The 26,402-nt window shown below is 34.1% G+C and overlaps 1 protein-coding gene and 4 long non-coding RNA genes across 9 annotated transcripts in view; 2 read left to right on the plus strand and 3 right to left on the minus strand.

Moving 5' to 3' along the window:
* The window catches only part of LOC111422796 (uncharacterized), a 116,440-nt gene that overhangs the window by 53,217 nt on the left and 36,821 nt on the right, over positions 1-26,402 (minus strand). Inside the window, exons 1-2 of one of the 3 annotated variants that reach the window (XM_071197831.1) lie at positions 1,265-2,178; positions 963-1,205 (exon numbers count right to left, since the gene is read on the minus strand). The exons of the other annotated variants lie outside the window; for them this stretch is intronic. Coding sequence (XP_071053932.1) covers positions 963-969 — 7 coding nt within the window. The 5' untranslated portion in view covers positions 970-1,205; positions 1,265-2,178. Of the gene's footprint in view, positions 1-962; positions 1,206-1,264; positions 2,179-26,402 lie in introns of those variants that run through there. 3 annotated transcript variants of the gene reach the window in all.
* Positions 7,199-7,497, minus strand: LOC139430665 (uncharacterized). Its single transcript, XR_011641053.1, has 2 exons — positions 7,428-7,497; positions 7,199-7,373 (listed from the first exon to the last, which is right to left on the minus strand). It is a non-coding gene; the product is annotated as an uncharacterized lncRNA (long non-coding RNA).
* On the plus strand, positions 7,468-9,088 carry LOC111422799 (uncharacterized). The gene is made up of 3 exons (XR_002707382.2): positions 7,468-7,590; positions 7,668-7,926; positions 8,285-9,088. It is a non-coding gene; the product is annotated as an uncharacterized lncRNA (long non-coding RNA).
* LOC111422797 (uncharacterized) lies at positions 19,418-22,882 on the minus strand. Of its 3 annotated transcripts, none has more exons than XR_011641006.1 (4): positions 22,732-22,882; positions 22,399-22,654; positions 20,781-22,041; positions 19,418-20,720 (listed from the first exon to the last, which is right to left on the minus strand). It is a non-coding gene; the product is annotated as an uncharacterized lncRNA (long non-coding RNA). The 3 variants fall into 3 exon arrangements; XR_011641005.1 differs by having other exon boundaries at positions 19,418-20,363; positions 20,424-22,041; positions 22,732-22,820; XR_011641004.1 differs by having other exon boundaries at positions 19,418-22,041; positions 22,732-22,851.
* On the plus strand, positions 22,794-23,369 carry LOC139430612 (uncharacterized). The gene is made up of 2 exons (XR_011641007.1): positions 22,794-22,870; positions 22,912-23,369. It is a non-coding gene; the product is annotated as an uncharacterized lncRNA (long non-coding RNA).

Raw genomic sequence — 26,402 nt, forward strand, 5'->3', positions numbered from 1 at the left:
TTATTTGCAACATGTGTTCAGTGATGTAGATTTAACTATTACAATTAGCAATTATTCCACGGAATAAAAATGTTAGTTTAATCCTATCATATTAAAAGATCGCTGGTTTATTCTGTAGTAATAAGAAAGTACTTGCCGTAATCATTATTACTTCATGGACCAATTTCGATAGCTAAAAATAAAATATCTAAAATTGCTTTTTCAAGCGCCGTGGAGGCTGTTGAATAAATGTTGATAAACATCTTTTCAATATCTAACGTGTAATTGTACTTTTTCATGTTTTTCAACATTCTTGTAATAACTTAATACCTCCTGTTACTAACAATGTTACTAATAACGAAAAAAAACTTTTAAAAAAGGATATAACAATATTGGTAAGTGTCCAAATTTATTTCAACATTTTTTTTTCAATGTGTAGGAAACATCGATATTTGCTTATAAATTTTGTACGTTTTCATCAATTTTATTTTTCATTCTCTTTGTTTATTCTCGTTTTTTTCGCGATGTTTTTTGTTTATATTAAATTCATATCGTTAGCGAAAGAGTTTTTAGTTTTTTTTTTAATTCATTTTATAGAAATATTGTTTGAATCCTTAACACAATTTTTTTACACCGCTTTTATTGTAGATTGGAGAATTTCTCTTCGAATTCTTATTTTAGTAACACTTTTAAACACGCTAGATTTGTGTTACTTTTATTTAAAGCGCTAAAGTACCTTGCAAATATCTAGCTAGATGATGATGTACTGTTATTGCCACAACTAATTGAAAACTTCTGACAATACTATAAATTTAATGGAATATGATGATGGCAACTAAAGAAGCAAAGTTAACTGTTGTTTCACCACCGTGGCCGAGAAAACGGATTTTCTTAAATTATACTTAATGTTCTTAACAAAAATTTAATATGTAACATCTTTTTCTCAAGGTAGTAATAAATTTATTGTCAGTGATTATGGTTACCGATCATGGTGACGACGCTGTTTGAAGACTCTTCACTTAATTGATAGTTCTATCAAGAGTTTCTAATTCCATGTCTCTATTGATGTTGTTATTCCTTACATATTAAGATCCACCTACGATGTTTATCTGCACTTTTCTCTTGAATCTTTGGATTAACCACTTCTTCTTCAATAGCTCCACAGGCCATTATCTGTCCCTAATCTCCCTCAATTCTTTCCTGCAATCCTCTCTGCCATCAAGTTTCTGAAACCAAGCATATCCCTGACACCCCTCTCAGCCTTACCCTAGGTCTCGGTCCTTACATTCCCCTGTTTACACGTTCGCTACCAACAAGTTTTTTGAAGTGATGGCTGATAGCCGAGTGGAATTTTTCTGCATTTTAATGCAACCTTGTACAAAATGCACCGCATGCGTCATTGCAACCTCTGGATCTTGATGTATACTCAGAGCATTGCCTTATTGTAGTAGCTCTATAGTTCTGGTTATATCTTGTTCTCCATATATTAGGCGTTCAAACCTTCTCAAGATCTTCCTCTCCAAGATATTTATGCTGTTTACCAGTTTCTGAGTTAGCCTCAAAATTAGTTTATAGATTTAGAACTTTATGTTACTTTGTATATTCTTAGATTTGATTATATGGATTATTGCATAGTAAGGTTTCTTTATCAGCAATATTTTTCTTCGTATTTTATCGCCAGCTCCATTCCAAGATGTACGAATTGCAAAACCACCTTTATGTCATGTTTCGCTTTCTCTATATTTGTTCTTAACCCCACCGGTTTCACCATGTCCTTCACCAATCCCTTCTTCTTCGACTTTAGCTATTAATGTCAACTGTACTGATTTATTTATCAGCAGATTCGATCTTCATATTTTCATTTTTCATATAGCATGTTCCAGTGCCAGATTAAATAACGTTAGTGCCAACCCATTTCATTTCTTTTAGTCCTTGGGTAATATTGAAAGTGTTTGTTACCTGTCCTTGTATGCGTATGCAGGCTTGTGTATTATTTAATGTTTAAGTTCAAGATCAAGAAGCCTTTTAGTAGTTTTGTTTCATTAGTTTCATAATATATTTTTTCTTCAAACGTCATTAAATGACAACTTTGTTGTCGTGTTTACTCGCGGTAGAAGTAAGTCATTGTTGCATAACGACGGTTGGTAAGATCAACATAGCAAAAAAGTACTTCAGCGTTATGGCGCTAAAGTAAATTTCACTTTAGCGCCATAGCGCTGAAGCACCTGTCACTTTAGCGCCGTATTGGAAAATAAGTTAATTGTCATTTTATTAAATTTATTAAAATTTATATTGCAATTATTTGCAACGTTTGAAGAAAAAATACTATGTTTTATTCGGAAGAGAAGCAGATTCGTTTGTGGCTGGTCCGTCATTGCCGGACTCACTTCGTTCGTCCGGCAAACTGTCGGACACGCCACAATTTTAACGGCTCATCTGTCATTAGCGACTCACTGCGTTCGTCGCTAAGCGACAGACCACGCCATAAAAAGCACTGCTTCTCTTCCATATAAAACAATATACTATTTTCTTCAAACGTCATTAAATGACAACTTTGTTGTCGTGTTTACTCGCGGTAGAAGTAAGTCATTGTTGCATAACGACGGTTGCTAAGATCAACATAGCAAAAAAGTACTTCAGCGTTATGGCGCTAAAGTAAATTTCACTTTAGCGCCATAACGTTGAAGAACATTTCACTTTAGCGCCGTATTATTTGCAACGTTTGAAGAAAAAATACTATGTTTTATTCGGAAGAGAAGCAGATTCGTTTGTGGCTGGTCCGTCATTGCCGGACTCACTTCGTTCGTCCGGCAAACTGTCGGACACGCCACAATTTTAACGGCTCATCTGTCATTAGCGACTCACTGCGTTCGTCGCTAAGCGACAGACCACGCCATAAAAAGCACTGCTTCTCTTCCATATAAAACAATATACTATTTTGTAATTCGCTACGGTAATGGAAGCTATAACAGTACTCAAACGGGTGCTGTAATGAGACTCTTTACAGCATCCGATGCTGTAATGAGATTTTAGTAACATTTTATGGAACCAGTTCAAGTTGGTGACATTGGGTCATTAATTTTTCTAGTTGTCAATGTGACAATTTTTGTCTATGGATGTTTAAACATGTTCTTAGCATCGAATACAAGGTCCATAATGATGAGGACATTGAACACTGAGCAATTTCTCTTATTTTGGGAGGTGTACATGAAACATTTTTTTCAGGTGAATACATTTTGTGTTTTGACAGTTTCTAATTGTCAATTCAAATTTCTATTTTCAAGTGTTACGGTGTTACCAACTGCTGCATACCTATTTCCCTACATTGTCAAAATTTATTTTATTTTTGTTAAAAAAAAGGGATAAAAACGCGAATTACAAAAAATAGCATAAAAAACACGTTTCATAAGACTTAAAGTACTCACTCATTAAAAAACTCGTGGCTTCGCCACTCGTTTTTCAATTTGAATTCGTGCACTTCAAACGTGTCTTACGAAACTTGTTTTTTAATATACTATTATCGGTTTCCTGTGGCTGATTTAATTTTTACATATTTTTGCATTAATTTCGCGTCATTTTCCATAATTGACAGGCTGTATGCCATATTAAAATTTCACTTTGGTTTGTTTTTATTCGCTTATATTCTTGTAGCATGCATATGGACATATGGTAATATGTTACTGTTTATTTTTTCAAATTATTAATTCATTATTGAAGCTTACATAGTAATATTAACTTTATGGCATTTCCTTTTACTTTGAAAAAGGTTTCGTTTTTCTAGTAAAAAACGCTTAGTTGCCAATTTTCAGTTGTTTGCTATCGATTGCAATGTTTCGTAACTTGTGTTTTCTGCAAAGTAAGCTCTTCGACTTTTGATACATGAAAAACTTCTATTGCTACAATTATTTAAATTAAAATATCTATTGCGCCGATATTTTTGAAAATTAAAATTTGTTCGTACTCGTGGAAATTGCTGTGTTTTAATTAGCAGTCAGCAATAGGTTAGCTGTTGCATGTCACGCTCGAAATTGTCAAATTAACAAGCAATTTTTCAATTAACTTACCGAAATTTTCGGTCGATTTTTCATTTTATGTAGTTACATGACCGATGATTTTCATTAATAAATTATGATTTATGTAATTTGTATATATATCAATTTTGCATTGTATGCCCAATTTATTCTTAATTTTGCAGTAGGACTAATGGAAAAAACTACAAATTTGTAATTCTAAATGAGTTCTCCACTCTACTGAAATAAGCGGTGATAAAAAAGGGAATGGAATTATTTTCGTTTTTGTGGCTGAAATAAATCCCTACTATTTTTTCTATTTTTGTTCATACTGCAGAATTCAAATAAATATTCGACAGGTTGCGCTAAAAGCAAAGAGTACATAAATCATATGCACACCTCATAGCTCCAAGGCTTTGTTTATTTGTGATATAAATTTTATTTTGTTAAAAATATGCATTAAAGTTTTGTTTATTCAAGCACTAGTTTCATTTCCCTATTGGGTTATTGTTACTCAAAAACTGTTATTCTGTTAAGTTATTTTTCAGGAACATTTAGGAACTACCGCAACTTTTTATGTAATCCATACAGCAGCAGAATAAGTAAAACTATACAATTCCAATAGCAATGTGGTGGTTTACTTGCGTGACATTAGAAGTTTTGATCATGTTGAAAACATTGTATATCATCAAATGTAATCTCTAAAATCTAAATTTCAGAAACGTAAGTGTACAAAAAGTATCATGGATCATTTGGACAAACTTTATTACCCTGAGTAATGGAGATTGTTTGAAAACTATATTATTCTATCAAAAATTTCTTTATTTGTTATAAAGAATGTATAAAGTATATTATTAGATGATCTGATAAAAAAGACTACAGATCATTGTTTTTTTTTCCTTTCGCTTTTCTCCCTAAGGTGGATATCCACAGCACAAAACATTTTTATAACATCATCGCGACCTGAAAAGTTTGGTAATAAAACGAAAAGTTTTTTCCCTTTCTACGGGGGATTAGAACTTTTCTTTTGATGCCCTTGACGACCCCTTCGGCCGACGGTGAGCGGTCGACGAATTAGGATGAGAATTTTTCTTGCCCGACCAAACAAAGACTCCAACCGTATTTTTTTAAATCGGCGCTCAATCTCCGAAGCGAGACTTTATTTTTTTTTTCTACGATGGACGCCCCAGGAAAATCCCAAGTAATTAACAATTAACTGTAATTACTTCGCCCGGGACGAGGTCGACCACTGTCAGTGGCAGCGGAAGGGGGGGAAGCCCGCAAATTAAAAAGCGAGCGCAGTCCTTCGCCTTCATCTGATTAATTTTTAAATTTAAACTCTGTCCCATCTCTTCCCCTCGCGAAGGGATTGTCTCGCTAAGTGCGCTGATGAGATAATGGAAGGCACCGACCGTGATTTCGACCGAAGAAGAAGAAAGATGGAAGAAGGAAACGTTCGTAGCTATTAAAAAAAAAGAAGGATAAAATAACATTGCCTCTGTGGGAGCGAACGAAATAAAGACGCTGTCGCTCCTCGTTTTATAAATAAATTAGTATCTTTGTAATCCTTGGAATGGGAGCAAAAAGGGAAAAGAGAAACGACGCGGGCCCAAGATAGGAAATTTGTCTGGATTATCTTAAAGTGGCTGCACGATTGCTTAATTGAAATGTCTTCTAAAATGATTATTAAAAAAAGATACATTGAAGTGACAAAAGCAGAAAATAGACAACTTTTTAAATTTTGAAAGTGGGCTATCTTTAATGATAACGAAATTATCTCCATTTGATGAAATTCTGGATTAACATTCCAGCATGTTTATCAAAATTTAAAACGGTGTTAATTTAGTCATAACATTATAAATAAATAATTGTTTACAATGAATTAACATAATACTGTATTAAAATTAATAAGTAGGTTAACTTTACGATAAATAATCCGAAAATTATAATTGATTACGTGTTTGCCGTTAAACATTTTAAATCACGAACTTCGATTAAATAATTTAATCAGCGTCCAACACAATATTGCCATTAAAACAAACCGTTGCATAGTTCGGAAATATTTAAACCATTTAAAAACGTGAATACAAAGTTCAATAAAAAAAAAATTAGACCCACTGCTGCAACAGATCGCGTGTCCCAAAAATTACTGATACGCAAAATTCAATAAATATTTTAATATATATTTGGACGTGTGACAGCGGCGTGTGGCTGGCATAATTTATAATCTGCCCCATTGCCATCGGTGAAACTCGTCATACAAAACATTTCGATTTCGGATATTTTACAAAATAAAAAAACGGTTTTCCATTCGCCAATACTTCCCCAAAAACGGAGAGTAAATCACTGGGGGATTTTTATCCCCGACATTACCGGATATTTACGGTTATTAATAAATCGGGAATAGAGTTATCCACAAACGAAAAAAGAGCAATTTACGACATGAAGTGTGTTATGACCGTGAAAAGAGTTTTTTTTATCTTCAAACATCAAAAAAAAAGTTTTTATGTCAATATCTACAATTAAATGTTACGACATTAGATAATAATATTTAGATAATTTATAGCACTAGACTTTTATCGCAATATTGATGAGGCTATAACGCATGGAATCTCACTATAATTAGGTATATTTTAAATTATTTCCAAAATAAAAGTAACTATACTTTTTGTTCAATAAAAATATACCATAATCTAACGTTGAGGAACAATTTTAGCCGCACGTCTTTCAAGACGGCTAAACCAGAATGATTCTAGTTGTAGGTCTTATGTTAGTTCTAGTGCAAAACTAGAACTAACACTAGACCTAGATCTAGAAACATTCGGATTTAGCCGCACGTCTGTCAGGACTGCTAAACCTGAAACTTCTAGGTCTAGTGTTAGTTCTAGTTTTAGTTCAATAAAAATATGCAACATAGTGATATCTTATGCTAACTAGCGCTACCTACGACTGTCACTAGAACGAACATTAGACCTAGAACTAGAAACATTCAGGTTTAGCCGTCTTAAGAGACGCACGGCTAAACGGAATATTTCTAGTTTTAATAAAAACGGCAAAATAAGCAATTTTTATTAATACTGTGTTGGTTTTTACTTGTGTGTTTTTACACAAGTTGTTAAACTATAAATTTGGGTTTCTTTAATTTTAAGAGACTCTTATTAAACTCAGGGTTTCGGGCAAGTTCAGGTTCAAAAAGAAAATTAATCAGGTTCGACAAAAATTCATTTAATTAAACACAAAATCAAATTAACTCGTTTTATGAGTAACAAAAAAAAAATTGTTTTCCTAAATTTACTTTAATAACAATGCTTATTTACGAGAGATAACTTTTAAATAAAATAGATAACTGCGGTTATCGACTGAAATATCGATATTAGAGAGAACCTTTGATTATATATAATATTATATATAATATTATATATAATCAAAGGAGAGAACCCGTTTATTATTTGAGAAAGAGAGAGTAGGATAAAACTCGTTAGAACCGTTCTTTGAAAATAACAAATGGCCGACGTCTTAAGTTGTCATCAAACTCGTTGAAGAAAAATAGAGTTAAATAAATGAACGTTATTCAAGAAAACTAATAAATCTTTACCCACAAGTAAGTATTGATCAAAATTATAGGTAACTCTTGTGAGTTGTTCTTTGAGTTTGATTCTTTGATTTTTCTTTTTCTAGGTTATGTTAAATAAGAAAATAAAATTATCATCCGACTCACTGCGAAAAAGAAAGGATTGGAGTTCAATGTGGTATCTGGATTATGGATTGTCTCTTGTGTTCGGGCACTACCTAACTAATTTTCTGGATTGTCTACAGGATTCTTCTTACGGGAAATTGAACTGCTTGTTCTTCGGAAATAGGGTCTTGGATGATCTTGAAGAAGTATCAGTAGTTCTCGGAATAGGTTGTAGGATGATTCTCTTTTTATTTTAATATTGTAAGTTGATTTGACTTTAAAAAATTATCTTAAATTTTTGAGGTTATCTCGTGAGATTCAAAATTTCTTCTATCTGACGACGTGGATTTGATGCTGGTCAGACGACGACTCTTTCAATCCCTGTTCGCGATCTCCTTATATACCCCGGCACTCCAACTGTTTTTTCCTCGTTTCTGATTGGCTCTTAGCTTCGCGCCCTTTTCAAAATTCAAAATTCTTGCTTCGAAACTAGCGTCATCTCTTGATTTTTCTCGGAATTAACCATCAAAATTAAATTCTTTTTTCGTTGATTTCTCCCTTATTCCTTTATGAAACGTAATAAAACTTCGTATTCAACGTTGTCTTTTCTTGTTTTCAGACATACATTGGAGTACACGCCAAATTTCAACAATGAGTAAAGTTAGAAAAATTCAAATTTAAATCAAGGATTTCTTCCTCAAAATAACGTTAAAACCTCAAAAGATGGATGAAAAATGTGCTTTAGGAGCTAAACTATAATAATTGATACTTTTGGAAGCAAACAAAACGGTTTAAGATAAGATGTTCACCAACAAAAAATCTCTCTGTCACAATTTCTAGGTTATGTTCTCTCGGTGAACTAAGAGAATGTTAAAATTATCACAATACTTTCTTACACGAATTTTTCAGAAATGTATTTTCCGTATAATAATAGAAGTAGGTATATTTGCCTTCTATCATTTTCTCATTCAGTTCCCGATAGCCCTCATTAATCGATGTTGTAACCTGCGTCATAACCACATGTATGTGGTCAGACCACAGGGATACACTCCCCCCGATAATCTCTTGAAGGGTGCCTTCTCATTTAAAGGGGTTTTCGGTATCTCCTCACGAACATTTGCTCATTATGAACGTCAATCTGTCTTTCTACATGAAATAGGTTACCATATTTCATCAAAAGTGCTTTGAGAGTTCCCCTCATTATCAAGAAAAAAGTCAATTTTCATAAGTTGCAGTAGTTTTAATTTTCCTTCAGTTATCTCATTATATCCGATATCTATATTTTTTTCTATCTCATATACTGGTGTTACATTGATATAACGCGTTGTTCAGAAGATTCAGGGTATTCAAGTTAAATGCTTTTTGTAATTAATTTAATAAATCCTTACAATTTGTTACCTAAATACATGATGTGATAGTATTATTGGGACTTTAATATTTATTTTTCCTCATATATTTTGTTATAGAGATTTTATGTCAAAGTTTTAGAGACAATTCTTTAGACACAAAGTTATTGCTTTGGTGGGCACAAATTTGACCAAATTACTAAGTAACTAAATTTAGGTTTAATGTCTTTAATATTTTGGCCAAAATCTCTGCGCTACTTTTTAATATATAACATGTGCATTTTAGCAGTGCAGAAAGATACAACTTATTAATACTTTTGTGTCTTGATTAATGCGATTAGTTTAGCTAGAAACTTATGGAATCTTCTATCATGGCGCATTATTTCATCATTTTATCATTCGCATTTTACAGAAAACAATTACAGTTACTCGACATACTTGAATAATGTTGAGAGGTATTAAGAGGTGTTGGTAGATATTCAGTTCATTTGGATTCGTTTAGAGATGAATCATACGAGGTAAATATTATAAGTAATTAGAAGTTAAACACTCGTTAAGAAGTGTTTAGAGATATTTAAAGTCATTGTGTCAATTTTTTTGGTGTTTTTCTTTTGATCTTGAGCAATTAATCTCATGCAGGTTTAAACTTGCCACGTACATTATCCTATATCGTAGCCGATAGTAAATGCTGGTCGATTAACAATACCCCCTTCCTCGTATGTTTGATAATGGTTTAAGAGCCGGTCTAACTGATTACATCTGGAGTGATCCAGAACCGCGCCCGATGCCGTCGTCCCCGTATTAATTTAATGGCCCGCGTTAATTTCGTTTGTACTAAATCGTATAATTGCAAATCGACCGCTCGTTACCGAAGCCATCGCCGCACGAAGAGCAAGATACCAAAACGGGAAATCCTTGCTAATGTTGTTGCAACGGACCTCCGGGCATCGTTCGTCGTCCTCTCGGCTTCGTTTTATTACCTCGAACATTTCGGGCTTTGCCTAAACATTTCAACCACAAACATCAATAGATAATAGAGATTTCGAAATAGGTTAGGTAATCCCAGTAATTAGTAATCGGGAAGTAGGTAGTTTAGATATATTAATAGAAATTGAAATGTTCGAAATAATATGTATATTATAATATGTCAGCTCAACGTTTTAGATTTAGGATTATAATTGTTTACTTGTTGATTTATAATAGGAATTGCATAAATACGGCGGTGGCCGTTTGTTTATTGTTACAGTTAACGTTACATGCAAATGTCAGGCTTTTGAAATTGTTTAAATAAATTCAATCCAATTCTGTTCTATTATGAAACATTTGAATACAATTCATAACATGAAATTATTATTAAAATTTGGAAAGTATCCATAAAAAAATTTACTTCGTGATAATCCAAAATCTGCTAACTCAACAAAAATTTTCTTTTCCATCCCATCATTATGCGACGATAAAATACGTTTTACAACTTCCACAACGATCGTTTACCGCTCCTCTATGTAAATGTCTTATGGGTGACGATAATGTGCAACGTCATCGTAACCGAAAACGATCTGTTCGCTCTGAAATTTTCGCCTAGTAATAATATCCTACCCTTACACAGTATCACTTTGTAAATGTTCCATTTTCTCCGGTATAAAATTAGAAGAAAACGCCCAGGTCTTCACCGTTTTTGGAATGATCGTTGTCGTTTCGTTCGCCTTTAAGAGGATGTTCTCGCGGTGGAAATTTACAACAGCATCCATCGCGAATTTGAAACGTCTCTCGGTTACAACACCCTCGGCATCATAAACCCCCTTCTAATATCTCGTTAGCGCCACCCTCGAACAAAGGCAAAACAATGCATTTGAAGACATTAACTCCTTAATTTCGGTGGGTGCGCAGAGGTTGGAGACGGAGTCGAAAGCTTCAGAACAATGGAACTGGAAGCTTGTCAGCTTTCCTTTCTCGTACTTTAGACGCTTTGCTTCTAAGTCTGAACACTAAAGGGATTTCAGTATCTTTCGATGATTATCACTAGATAACATTTTTACTCAATAGTATTGCTTCAAGTAAAGTGAATAAAATTGAAAGATTTTGAATACTACGTATTGTTCTGAATAATAGAACTGAATAAAGCCAAGAGATCCTTCCCACGAGTGTTTCTTTGTCAAATGCCAGGATGTACAAATGAGGGCATTAGTCGCCGTCCGAGATTAAGCGACAATTTTCGCGAAGTAGCCGCATCTCACGGAGCGTCGTCCCATTATTTATCGCACAACTTCCGAGCCCGAAATATTAGAATATTATCCCCGACGGCCGCAATGCGTTTATTACGGTACGAGTTTCGTCGCGGTACCACCTGAACATTATCCCCACAACCTCTATCCAACAAACCCTCAGACCCTAATTTGTTTCATCCTTCAAAAAAATATCTCTCTACATATCACCCTTATCATTACGCGCCCACACAATCCATCAAAATCACACCACTTTTTTTGTTTCGTGTATTTCGTTTGTTTCCAAGATTTATATCGAAATAAACGCGTAGGTTTCACGAGGTCGAGGAAAAGAAAGTGAGAAATGAAGGGTGGTAATCAAAATCCGAGGATAGATTTATTCCGGGGTCACCGCAACGACGAAACGAAACGGTTGAAAAATTGTGGCAAATTTAACTCCGCAGTCTCTTCTAGAACGACTTTGGACAAACGTTCTTTTTGAATCGAACCGAACTTTTCTGTGATCGGAAGACTTTTGTACGTAACATCTTCCTTTGACAAGTACAAATTTTTCATATAAATCTATTTTTGGTAATTCTACAAGAAATTAGAACGCTAATATTAATCACTAACTCATACTTTTCGATTTAGTACAGGATATTAATTTATCTTAAAAAATCGGTCTACTACATTAATTTATCTTAAAAAAAAAATTGGAATACTTTATCTTACAATTAATTTATTAAATGAGCAGTTGTTCTTGTGGTTATATCCCTAATCTACATAACATTTCCCGACATTCTAGTGGTGTATACGTTGAACGCATCTGCAATTTGTCATCAGGGAATGGCAAGATGTCGCACTTGAATGTAAATTATTCAGGGCTATGTAGGTCAGGAGTTTTCTCGATGAAACGAGTACATTTTATATGATCAAATACAATTTTTCATAGTTTGTATAATACTACTACAATTGAACCTGTTTAAGTGGGATTTTAAAGCACCTTTAAAATCCTCCTTCAACAAATATTGTATTAATTAGCAACAATGATTGGTTGGCAAGTATGCAACCAATATCACAGTATGCGTACTGCAATACGCGATTTGCGATATTGGTTGCATACTTGCAATGATGACGTCGGGTACAATAATTAATTAACACACTGTACATGTGGTTGCAGTTTTTTAGAACCTAGGACGCAATACTCCTGACAGGGCCAAGAAGCTCAACATGGAAGTGTCAACCTCCCAAACAAAAAACATGGTAATTGCTAGAGAGTCACGAAGATGCAGGAGCTGAACAACAGAATAATCGAACAAGTATTTAAACTTAACTATTTAGGCATAATAATCTGACCATATGGAATCTTGTAAGAGAGTGTGAGACACCAGATGAATAAAGCAGCCAGGATAGTGGGTGCCCTAAGAACACCCATTATCCTGGCTGCATAACAACTAAAAAAATAAGTGCATAACAACTACAAGGGATGTGTAAGACATCCCTTGTATGATGACATACAAGACGAAAAGTATAGCTGACAAAGCTGAAACCAAAAGGATGGCACGTACAAACGAGATAAGACTGTTGAGAGCAATAACAGGGAACACATTAAGAGACCAAAGAAGGAGTAATGAGGTAATGAAACAAGAATGCCAAGTGGAAGATGTAGTAAGATGGATCTGAGCGAGGAGGTCATCTTTACACTTCTTCAATTAGACTCTCCTAACGTCAATTGATGGGAGGATAACCTTTTATAGAAACCTCTTCTAAGTAGTGGATATTACGCTCGGACTAGCATTTGGATCCTGGTTTACCACTTAACCAGGTCCTACCCTCTTATCCAGGGTCGACTGAACATTTAAAATAACATCAAACGCAAAATCTTTTTACATCTAAAAAAAAAACATTAAAAAATAAAGAATCAAAAAGAAGAATAGATTGTTGAAACGTGATATATTCGTTCTCGAACGAGTTTTTGATATCCCCTCAAGTTTAACGTTGGGAGAAATCATCATTTGAAATAGATTTTAAACGACAACCCCTTTATATACTTTTCCACCCCCCTTTTCGCGGCGGATGCCAAATAGACCCATATCCCTTTCGTTTTCCAAATAAGAGAAAACCGGAGGATCGACGCTTATATCTGAAGCCATCGTTCAAAATTCCTATTGACTCCTGGAGATCTGTAGGGTGGAATTTTATCTGAACGTTATTATCTGAGTAAATCGTGCGAAAGAATGAAACTTCTACTCACAATACACCTACATATTTTATTTAAATGTAACTGAACTAGAATGGAATAGGAACCATACTTTAAATGAGTAAAAAAAAATTCTCATCGTATAATTATAATCGTAAATTGACTTGATCGGTTCACAAACATCAAAGGGTTACGAAAACCAACCCTTAAGCATCCCTTGGAGATAGTTTACAGTGCACTCGTCCAATTGACATAAGCTTCCTTTACAACCCCTAACGATTTCAGCCCCAAATACGGATTCGCTCATAGCACGTCAACTTCAAACAATCTCTCCATCTCCTTTCAATTTAGTACCATGCACTCTTGTTTCTTCCTTTCAAACTAACAAGCCCTAACAATCAACAAACATATCCTCAACTACGATAAAACTAAATCCCTTCAAGGACGTGAAGGCTACAAATAACTCCTCTCGTAATGGTCGATTTATTATTTTTACGTTTAAGAGGAACGGGGTTGAGATGGCCATTATAGCTTTAGAAAGGTATAAGAACCTAATGAATATTCACGAGGGGTGAGATGGTAAGAGACAATGCGGGCGACGACGCCGGTTCATGAAAGAAAACTTGGTGGGTAGAGGACGGAAGGGGACGTTTTTATTGTTTAATTACCTGACGATGCGCCGAGACGTGAGGTGACGCTAATTGAGTTTGCAGTTTCGGGGGTACGAAAACAATGCGACGGGGATTGCTTCTTTATTGCCGGAACACGATTGTAGAGTGATAAGAAGAGACGGAATGAATAGCTAATTTTCTATGAAAATAGATAGTATATAATTAAAGTTAGCTTTCGAATAACTTTGACTGTGGTGTTAGAACATTATTTCATTAAATTTTTATAAAATTAGAATGGTTTGTAAATATTGGATTAAATAATACGTGGTAAATAATTAATACGAGAATTTAGTCTTGTAATCTCTTCCTGGAGTGGAATAAAGTTCAAACTGGAGCGTTATCCCTATTTGCTTTGAACAATACCGTTTGAATGCCACACACTTGTGGCATTCGCCATTCGTCATAACTATTTGCACAAATACATATATCAGAAAAACCAACGCCAAAAAGGCGCAAAATTATCAGATATTGAAGAAATAAAAGCACTTTTGGGTATTTTGTATATTGACGGTGTGCTCACATTTGGAAGACAAAATATCTTATATATGTGGGACAGCAGCAGAGGTATTGGTGTACTGGGGCTATTTTTCTTGCAATATCAATAAATGGTTTCAATCCGCTCTTTAATGAGATGATGTTGATATTAGACAACAACGGAGAGAACTCGGATACATTCGTCGGAAATCCATTTCATATATCCTGCAGTATTTCAGATATAGTGAAACGGATGGTAAAATCACTTGAAGGCACGGGAAGGAATATTTGTATGAAGAACTGGTTTACCAGTATCCCTTTCGCCAAAGACTTATTGCAAAAAAACTTAGTATAGTTTATATATAATTGTTATAGTAAAGTCAATATATACATATATATATATATATAACTATTTGTAAAATAAAAAGTAATTGCCAAATCAGCCTGAAATAGTCAAAAATGACAATAAACAGTTCTCTATTTGAGTTCTTTGATAAAAAATGCAGGTTAGTATCGTGTATAAAAAAATAAGAAAAATAAGATCGTGAGCGTTCTTAACGATGACATTCATCCTGAAACAGAAGATAAATAAAAACCGAAAGTCATCATATTCTACAATAAAACTAAATATGGCGTGGATTTAGTTGACTTGTTATGCACACTGTATGACGTTGCCAAAAATTTTCGCCACTAGCCACTCATGGTGGTTTTTGACCTGATTAATATTTGGCCATAAATAGTTATTGTCTCTATAAGTCAAACAATCGATTGAAACAATCGAACGATTGATTTTCGATAAATATAATATTTTCGAGATGTCAGTATATTGAAGAGATTGGTTTTCAGTATATAAAGCCATTTGTCATCAACGTCTTGAAAACCTACATATCCCACCTTATCTGAAACTTCCAATAAGAAATTTACTGAAAATAAGTAATGAAGTGCGAAAAGAAAACTATGCCAGAAATTTGACATTGTGGCGTTGTCATATGTATTTATTAGAACAAAAAAGCAAAAGCACAAGGAAACGGTATGCCAATTAAATGAAAAGATCTTTGTTTTGCTTAACAATTGGAAAGACAAATGGATTACAATTGTAAGCTATACGTGTATTTAAGCTAAAAATGAGTGCGTGTATTGCAGGGTTAATAACATGTTGTATAAAGCTTTATAATCATGCTAAACGTTCAGATAGAACATTTGACATTGCTTAAGCGGAAGTGATACTTGAAATTTAATATTCCATAATGCATTTAGAATCAGCAAATGAAAAATCCACCTTTTTTTCAGGCAGTCTGGATGCAATGCGTCATAGTGAATTTCAATATATGCTGACTGTAAACGAGGAGAGCGCTGGCAATCAACTGGACTAGTTTTGATAATAATTCACTATATGACAATACATTTTAGACTTTTACCCACAACAAAGAACAAAGACAAAGAACGCTATGTTCTATCAGATGAAACATTTTGCAAAAACATTACATTTTTATCTGATATTACGACAAAATACAAAAATTTAAATGTGGCAAAACTTGAATGAACATTATGTTCCAATAATCCATTAGAAATTATACATTATATATATCCGAGGATCTTACAGAACTACATATGTAGTAGTTGAGAAAAAAAGTATCCTCGAATCTCGTTGTGACATTAAAAAGGATGCCAGAGCATGCACTCCATTTACTTTCCTGCTTTTAATATCTAAATTGTTAGGGGTTCTCTCCTACAACTCCTTCATAATTATTTTATTAATAATGTAATATTTAGCCTACAAAAAATACCACAAAATTCTATGTTTATTTTGCCATTTAGATTTTATAGTCTCAAAAACAAACTTTTTGCATCTTCTAGAAAAAACCTAATCGGTAGTGAAACTTAATGAATTATACAATTTTTACATTTTGATTTGGAGAATTTGATTCCTATGTTACTACATGAGAAGGATCAGACAGCTCAAGGGAAATACTTTGCAATACAAACTCAATCGAATTTATTCGGTACTTTTTGATTAACCTATAAATGCATGGGTCTTCAAATAAATTCTGAATTCAAAATGGGAATTACTTCATGGTAAAACTTTTGTTCGTATGTGATGAAACTACTTACAATAAATACAGAAAAAAAATGATTATACTGCTTTGAATATCTTTTAAAAACTTTTTGAAAAAGTGTTTTTCTTGACTTTAAACTTTCATTCATCAAACGTGGGGTTGGAGAAATTTACTCAGCTTTGCGGAGTCCCTTCGTCTGATATACGGTCGGAATTTCGAACCCACCATTAGCGGGGTACTTTATTGCCCAAATAACCAACCCCCCAAGAAGGAGAAACGTTCAGATAGGCTGATATCGACAATGTATCGGGGTTTCCCCTTCGAAACCTTTGAAAGTCGAAAACGAAATTGATCGTAGGTGATCGGAATTGACGGGTTTTTTTAATCTACAATTTTCTTTTTGGTCGTGCACAAAGGGAATTGCTCGGAGTTACGTTTTATAACCGAAGTGTAGTAATTAGGACCTTTGTACCGTGAATAATTTACACGATGGCGACCACGCCAGAGGTGGCCTTAATCCGATCTGGTCGCCTCGTTTTTACGGCCGACCGTTAAAATTTTATTTACGACCGAATACCACTAAACGCTTACCGCTACCGTTTTCGGAAAATAAAATTTGCGGATAGCTCCTATTTTCCGATTGTAATCAAAATAAATAAAAATTAAATCGCAAGTTTTTTTTAAAGATTATTTTAAGATTTTATTTTTGATTTGTTTTTTTCTTGAAGAAATATAACTTGAAAAATGTATTGACATTTCTCCACGTCCAAAGTATATAAAGTTGCATAATGTACCGACAGTCGCAAAGTGCTTCCCTTTTCGTTCATACGCCCACAAACCTTTTTGACACCGCGAAAGTTGGAGTCCCGTGGGTTCAACGAAGCCGCAGGACTTCGGGACTATAGTCGACCGAATCAAGTTTGTACAGTGGCGGCGGTGGGCGAACGTTCGGTATCGACAGGTGATTTCAATTTAGTTTAAAACTTGTTTACGTCACAATTCCCAAGAACTAGATATTTCACTTTATAAAATACATACGATAAATTATTCACTAAAAAGTATCACTTTTTTTTAATTTGAAATATAAGAAAAATTGAAATAAAACTAGAACTAACACTATCACTAGAACTAAAACTAGACCTAGTACTAGAAACTTTCGGGTAAAGACGTTCGTTTTTTGAAAAAATTTTTAACGTTTCGCATGCTATGTTGCAACTTTCTTCAGAAACAAGTTCGAAGTGCAAGAAGAACAAGTTCTAGGTCTAGTGTTAGTTGTAGTGATAGTGCAAAACTAGAACTAACACTAGATCTAGAACTAGAATAGAAACATTCGGGTTTGGCCGTGTAATATGGAATCACTATGTTGCATATTTTCATTGAACTAAAACTAGAACTAACACTAGACTTAGAACTAGAAAGTTTCGGGTTTAGCCGTGCGTCTCTTAAGACAGAAACTCAAAGTTATCATAAAGAGGTAACCTTTTCCAAGCAAAACTTTTCCTTTGCAAAACTACCCAATGCCTGTACTATTAAGCTATGTTGCATTTTATGTGGGACAGTGTAAGTGCATAGTAGTTTCGTAACAATAGTTACAGCATTCATATATTGCGAGTTATATGAAATTCCCGGTATAATAAAATTAATTCCTTAACGAACAAACTAAACTTCAATTTTAGTTATTTTTCTGATTTCCGTCGAAAAGATCAGCAGCCAGAAAATAACAACTAGACTTTTACAAGTAGAACAAGTTGTCCTTTCGTCACGCCGTTCCTGTTCTTTTTAAAAACTTCTCGCACCTGAAACTTTACGAAAAAAGGAAATAATAACCTTCTCGCCCTCGTGCTCGTTACGCAGCTTTCGCAAGCAACCCCCTAAAAACTCACCCCCTTCTCTTGAACGTTCCGAGAGCAAAAGTCGACATTATATTTACGTAATTGCCGTCTGCTAGAAACTCGCGCTCGGGAAGAAGTTTTCTCGAGATGGGCGACGACGGCTCCTTAAAGCAGTAGACTTCCGGGTTCGCAAACTTACGCCAAGGAACCCGCAACGACGCATCTTGAAGATTTCTTCGAAGCGGTGGTGGCCCTTGGTGAATTGATTTCGCTGCTATTAACGAACGTAAAGCGGCGCTTTTCGCCTACTGATGCTCCTCCTGCTACTGCTGCCGCTTCACTTGGCTCGTATTAATATTCATCGATTGAAGGCCCTTTTGGGGAGCTGATGGCTGCTCATGATAAATTCATGACGGTTTAACGGCAACCAGTCGGTTAACAACACTTTAACGGTAAATTAAGGATATAGGTTTTGGACGTTTCTCCAAGGTAGAAGGTTGATTTAATTTGGGATTGTTTTAAGATGATTATGAATAGTTGAATAATGTATACACAGTTCCATAAATGGTCGTTTCAAAATTTTTCTGTGAGTTATTGTTACAGATTGATTCATTAATATTAATTTTCATTTGTAACCAAATATTTTTCACTCACGATTGTAAACAATACGGTTCGTTTTATATTCGACGCCGTGTAATATGCGATGCAGTTTTTGCAGTTTATTACATTTAAAATCGAATTCGAACCTTTTCCGAATCGAGAAATATAGGATTGTCGAAAATAAACGTTTAGCCATTTGACAGTATCGGCAGTCGGGGACGTATCAATTTAATTAAAAATTAATTGATTGCTTTTGTTCGCAACGGTAGCGATCGTTTCATTTTGGTAATGTTTTTATGATCTATTGTCGATGTTTTTGAGTTATTTTTTTCATAAAACTAGGACGTTTGTTAATAATTGAAAACCATATAGATTTTTAAACAAACTATTTATTTATACTATCTATTTATTTATTATTACCTCGGTAAAAGGGCGCAACGTAATTTCTTTTATGTTTTATTACTTTGTGAATAAGGACTGTAATATTCGTGTATAGGTAAAATCGATTTTCAAATTACCAAAAGGTTGCTGTTCCATCAATTGAAGCTTAATGGATTTATAATGAATGGGTTTACTTTTTCAAGTTGTTTTATTTTTTAGAAAGGTAAAAAACATACTTTTTGGGTTGTTTTAATAACATGCAAACTATGTTCTAATAAATATATGTTCGTAATTTTTATTGTAAACGTACCTAATGATTTTATGAAGGAAATCCTGAGCTTTTCTAAATAAATTAGTTTTAGTGGATTTACTTATATATAAAGTCAACCCTCCTTAGCATGCTTTCCTCAAGTATTTGTATGATGACTTCTGATATTTTCTTCTACTCGGCTTAGAGAAAACTCATAAGTTCTTTCGCCGATTTTGGACGATTGTTGCACCTCCTAACTCGGCTATCCAATTAGTCCTAGAGGTTCTCAATAGGGTTCTGGGCTTCGAACATGCAGTAAGCATATGCCCAAACTATATAAGCCCAATTCCGCTAAACTTTACTATTGGCACAATACATTCGGGCAGGAAGTGTTTTCTAAGCTAAGGCTAGATCCAGACCTTACTATCCAAACGGTTCTAAATATTCATAGATAATATTCATAGAAACAACACTCCTGGGTTCTTGTTGAAACTCATGTGATCCATCAATTGGATACGGTGCTTCACCCAACCAATGAACCCCAAATGATTTCCCAGTTTCTGCACTAAACTTACAAGACGCTACTATATTGAATAGATTAGCTGTCAGTTGATAGAGCCATTTATAATCAACGTCTTGAAAACTCACATATCCCACCTCATTTGAAACTTCGAATAAGAGTCTTACTAAAAATAAGTAATGTAGTGCAAAAAAATTTCTGCACGTATTTCTAAAGGCGTCGTCACTTTGGTTTTTATAAATAGAACTTTCTAATATCGTTGTATGTATTTAAAAATTACATTTTTTTTTATTGTGACAAAAAACTATTGACATTAACATGTTTTAGTATTGCTCCAAGGTCTTGTTCCTTTATGTCAGTAGGTATCAGGCGAAAATGTTATGTCTTAGGCGCCCTCCGGCGACACATTCACATAGAATATGTTCATAGAATTTGCTCTTCAGCTTGTCCAATGTTGGAGAGGTGGTATTTTAGGGGTGTATGGCCGGACAGGAAACCTGAGAGCAACCTTAGGTCCTCTTTGCTGAGGGATAAAACATCTTTGGTTTTCTTTTGCGACGGAATTATCATATTCTTCGCCTACCTGTGTCCTGGTAGTTAACCTCGAACTTGCTTCTGAAGAAGGTTGCAAGATGGCACCCAAAACATCAAAATTTGTTTCAAACTTTTTCGTTTGTTGAATTCGTCGATGTTCTATCCCGTATACTTTACGCGTTTCTGTTAAAGTTGCATTTAATCTAATATTTCTATATTTTTTTTGCTTCATTCCTGTTTTGAATTGTGTGGGCAAAAGCTAAACTTCTCGCATACGTAATTAATGTCACTGGAGGAGCGTCATTTACAATTATTTTCAACGTGAAATAACCTTTAACCATTTTATGTACAGCATTAGCATCCCGAGAAATAATTTCGACTTTGAGTGTTAGCTTGTTAGTTATGCGGGAATTAATATATTTATAATAGCGATCGATCTTTGCGGTCAAGTCTCAATTCTGTTTTCGCATTATAAATTATATCCGATGAATATTGTATTTGATTCTGAATTCTTGAATACAAAAGTGTTTTCTTTTAATTTTATTGCCAGTTCAAAGCGGGGTATATGTTGTTTTGTGGAATAACAATAAAATGTAATTAAAATTCTTTATTTAGTTCCTTCACTTTATCGCTGTGTGCGTGTATCCATGTTGATTGGGAGAATTCATTTATTTTTTTGGTTTTGTTAGTGCTTGTATAAGTGTTCCTTTTGTTTGTTTGTTGGCATTTTGTTTGTATCTGATTCACTACAAAGCAATTTTATAAGCACGTATTTTGATGTAGTTGTTTGATTCGGCCTTTATGTAGCTGCGTCTGTTCTTTTTTGAATCGAACTCGTTTTCGATTACCATTTTTCCCTGTTTGTACAAAAGTTGCAGAGAACGACTCCCAAAAATTACTCATTTTCATCGATATTTAACTCTATTTAAGGTTGTATTGACTTATAAACATAACTATTGATTAACAGATGTCAAATACTTCCGAGTAGAATTTTTAGGAGATAGTGAAATTATAACAGTATAATATAATAAAGCATAATTAGTATTGTGATAATTTTAACATTCTCTTAGTTCACCGAGAGAACATAACCTAGAAATTGTGACAGAGAGATTTTTTGTTGCTGAAAATCTTATCTTAAACCGTTTTGTTTGCTTCCAATAGTATCAATTATTATAGTTCAGCTCCTAAAGCACATTTTTCATCCATCTTTTGAGGTTTTAACGTTATTTTGAGGAAGAAATCCTTGATTTAAATTTGAATTTTTCTAACTTTACTCATTGTTGAAATTTGGCGTATACTCCAATGTATGTCTGAAAACAAGAAAAGACAGCGTTGAATACGAAGTTTTATTACGTTTCATAAAGGAATAAGGGAGAAATCAACGAAAAAAGAATTTAATTTTGAAGGTTAATTCCGAGAAAAATCAAGAGATGACGCTAGTTTCGAAGCAAGAATTTTGAATTTGAAAAGGGCGCGAAGTTAAGAGCCAATCAGAAACGAGGAAAAAACAGTTGGAGTGCCGGGGTATATAAGGAGATCGCGAACAGGGATTGAAAGAGTCGTCGTCTGACCAGCATCAAATCCATGTCGTCAGATAGAAGAAATTTTGAATCTCAAGAGATAACCTCAAAAATTTAAGATAATTTTTTAAAGTCAAATCAACTTACGATATTAAAATAAAAAGAGAATCATCCTACAACCTATTCCGAGAACTACTGATACTTCTTCGAGATCATCCAAGACCCTATTTCCGAAGAACAGGCAGTTCAATTTCCCGTAAGAAGAAGCCTGTAGACAATCCAGAAAATTAGTTAGTGCCCCGAACACAAGAGACAATCCATAATCCAGATACCACATTGAACTCCAATCCTTTCTTTTTCGCAGTGAGTCGGATGATAATTTTATTTTCTTATTTAACATAACCTACAAAAAGAAAAATCAAAGAATCAAACTTAAAGAACAACTCACAAGAGTTTCCTATAATTTTGATCAATACTTACTTGTGGGTAAAGATTTATTAGTTTTCTTGAATAACGTTCATTTATTTAACTCTATTTTTCTTCAACGAGTTTGATGACAACTTAAGACGTCGGCCATTTGTTATTTTCAAAGAACGGTTCTAACGAGTTTTATCCCAAGGTTTATATATTATTATATATAAACCTTGGTTTTATCCCAAGGTTTATATATTAAAGGTTGTCTAAGTTCCTATGCTGCAATACTTTGATTTTAGTTTGTAGGCGAGGGGCAAGAGCAGGAGTGTTTCGTGACGTAAGCGATCACGGATTGCGCACGCAACCTCATGGCCAGGTGGTGCTCCATGCCTTTGTTTAATTTGAATTGCTTGGCGGTATTATTTTCCACATGTGACGTAATGCGCAGTATGATTGCGTACGAACTTAGACAACCTCTTATATATAAACCTTGGTTTTATCCTACTCTCTCTCTCTCAAATAATAAACGGGTTCTCTCTAATATCGATATTTCAGTCGATAACCGCAGTTATCTATTTTATTTAAAAGTTATCTCTCGTAAATAAGCATTGTTATTAAAGTAAATTTAGGAAAACAATTTTTTTTTGTTACTCATAAAACGAGTTAATTTGATTTTGTGTTTAATTAAATGAATTTTTGTCGAACCTGATTAATTTTCTTTTTGAACCTGAACTTGCCCGAAACCCTGAGTTTAATAAGAGTCTCTTAAAATTAAAGAAACCCAAATTTATAGTTTAATAACTTGTGTAAAAACTCACAAGTAAAACATCACAGTATATTATATTTCATTTATTAATCATGAATATAGTCCATATCACTAGAAGTGCGAATTTCTCATAATTGATGCGTCATTCGTGTTTCTCATGGTATCGACTATATCATTTTAGAGTTGAGTGATAATAATAAATCGATTTAAAAACATTTAAAAAAGTTTCTAACCCAATTAAATTAAAATAACGACAACTTCAAAAAACGAAACCAACCCAAACAGATTTAATTTACATCAGAAATAATTTATTTCCAATTAGGCCTATTTAAAAGAACAACATAATTAAACTAATTAGTTTAATGTGCTGTTAATATAATTTTATTGCCTTCTCTTTAATCAATATATTTGATACATTTATACCAAACAGTCCGTAAAAATGTAATGTAATTGGATTTGGATTTAGATAAATTCTGAAAGCTCATTGTACCGTTGACGGATCTAATGCAATAAACAACCTGAAAATGCAGTGTACCACGACGCGCGAGGGAAAATACAAAATGTAACGGTGCCGCGAACTCGTGCATTCCCGTGATTCGGGAGCGTACGCGTTTATCTTTAATTAAATAATGCGGATAAAATCGTGGACTGCAACTACGGAACAATAGGCACCGCGTCTGTTAATTAGAATAATTACGCAGATCGCGCGACCGTCCGCGGTAATTAAAACGTTGCGGGGTTCGCGAACCGCAACTACCCTGTGTGAGAGAGCAAATTAGGAGTTTTCCAAACTCTCCCTCAAATTTACAAACTCTCGGCGAACTCGTCAAAATACGTTCGCACCAACATTAATTTCATTTGTTGTGGCCGTTTAAAATTAGCCACAACTGAATTCGAAATCCACCCACATACTAACAAATTATCCGCTATGATTAACAACAAATATGTATAGGAATATACGAAACGGGTTTTACGGTTAAATAAACAACTAAATCTGCAACCCAAAAATTCATCAGTATAATAATTTTCGTTTTCGCTTGAAGAAACATTTTCCTATTCCCCGTTTCTTAATTACAACGAAAAGGGTGTAACGGTGATTCGTAAAGTTCGTGGTACTCGAGATACCTAAAATAAATTTTAAAGGAAGAGGGGTAATCGCAGCTCGAATTAAACTCGAAATTGAATTATAGTGCTGAAAGTATCTGCGTCTGGGAGGGCCAGGTGAAACGTAGACTACGCCGACGACTACGAAGCTTGGGGGGTTCCGCACAAGGCAAGGCAATATTAATGGTAATAATGGCGGAAGGGGTTAGCGTAATTAAATGTAGCGAATCGTTAATTCTATCTGACAGGTCCGTGACGTTTCTCTGGAGAATTTCCCTTCCGTACTTGGAATTTATATCACAATCTTATTACGATTTTACATAAATGATATGCATTTTGACCACGTACAGCTAGTTTTACAATTTATTAAATAAATAAATACATACAAAGTGTTTTGTACGTTATTTTGAGTGATGTTAAATGTTAATTAAATTAAATGTTAATTATATCTAACACTTAACATTTGATATAGTCTGATGTGTCATGTGTAAAGTACTAAAATACATAATGCCTACTTAATTAAGTGTTCAAAATGTGCTCCGTTGTTAATTTGCTGTTGAATCGATGGCAAATTGCGTCTATTACATTCATCCATGATTCTCTGGAAACTAATTGTGGTTCATCGATAATTCGTTATCTTAAGTCTGCAAGACTTCCAGGTTTAATTTTATTACTATTGGTGTATTCCCATATGGTCACACACGCTTAATTACCTAACTCCATTATATAGTGTATTCCATAAGCTATCGGTTAGTACTTAGAAGTTTAATATAGATGCATTAATAATTGAGATATTGTTATGGCAAAATTCGAAAGTTATCGAAAAATCGATTTGGCGTTAAACCGAAACAAGATGTCGACCCATACGAGTCGACACAGTGAAAATTTTAAATTAATAATACGGTTACTAAGTAATTGTCGCTAATTCAAGTGTCAATTTATACAGGGTGATTCATAAGTAATGGGCCAAATTGTAAATGTACGTTCAGGAGGCCAAAATAATAATATTTTCATTAACAATAATGGGTCTTAGTCTGCTCCTTACTGAGATACAGGATGTTAAAGCGAAAAAAATAAAATAGATTTTTGTTAATAAATCAGCTACTTTTCTACATAATGACTCATAGTTGACTTATAGTTTTTGTAAGGGTAAACAATAATGTGTGAGAGGATTTGAGTTAACTCGTAGATGTCGCCACATGCGCCATATGAATTATGAAACGTCAATGAGCTTTTACGTTTAATGAATAGTTTAAAACATTTTATTGTTAAGTAAACTGATTCATTCTTGTCCTAACATAAATCAAAATGCCGAGACATAATCACTTTTCAAACGAAGAAATGAGAGACATGTTATGCGTTTACGCACAAGAACGTTTTTCTGGGCAAGCAGCATCCAGAAAATATCGTGAAATGTACCCTTACAGAAGGCAGCCAAACCGGAAGATATTTCAAAATATTTATAATCGATTGGGTGAAACAGGTTCATTTCGTCCAAAATATCATACAGGACGTCCTAAGATTATCACTCCGCAGCAAGAAGATGAAATTTTGGTAAGAATTGCGCAAAATTCTGAAATAAGCACTCGTCGATTGTCTGCAACAACTGGAATAAGCCAACCATCCGTGACTAGAATTTTACACAAGGAAAATTTATATCCCTATCATTTTATACCTGTGCAAAATTTACTTCCAACAGATTATCGAATCAGAGTTCAATTTTGTCAGTGGCTAAAAGGAAAATTGAATAATAATCCAACATTCCTAAATAACATTCTTTTCACGGATGAAGCAACCTTTACCAGACGCGGAGTTTTTAATTGGCGAAATAGTCATGCCTGGGAAACCGAAAACCCTCGTTTAAAAA

Source organism: Onthophagus taurus, chromosome 7 (genome assembly GCF_036711975.1).
Source record: "Onthophagus taurus isolate NC chromosome 7, IU_Otau_3.0, whole genome shotgun sequence".
In the NCBI taxonomy this organism is placed as follows: Eukaryota; Metazoa; Arthropoda; class Insecta; order Coleoptera; family Scarabaeidae; genus Onthophagus; species Onthophagus taurus.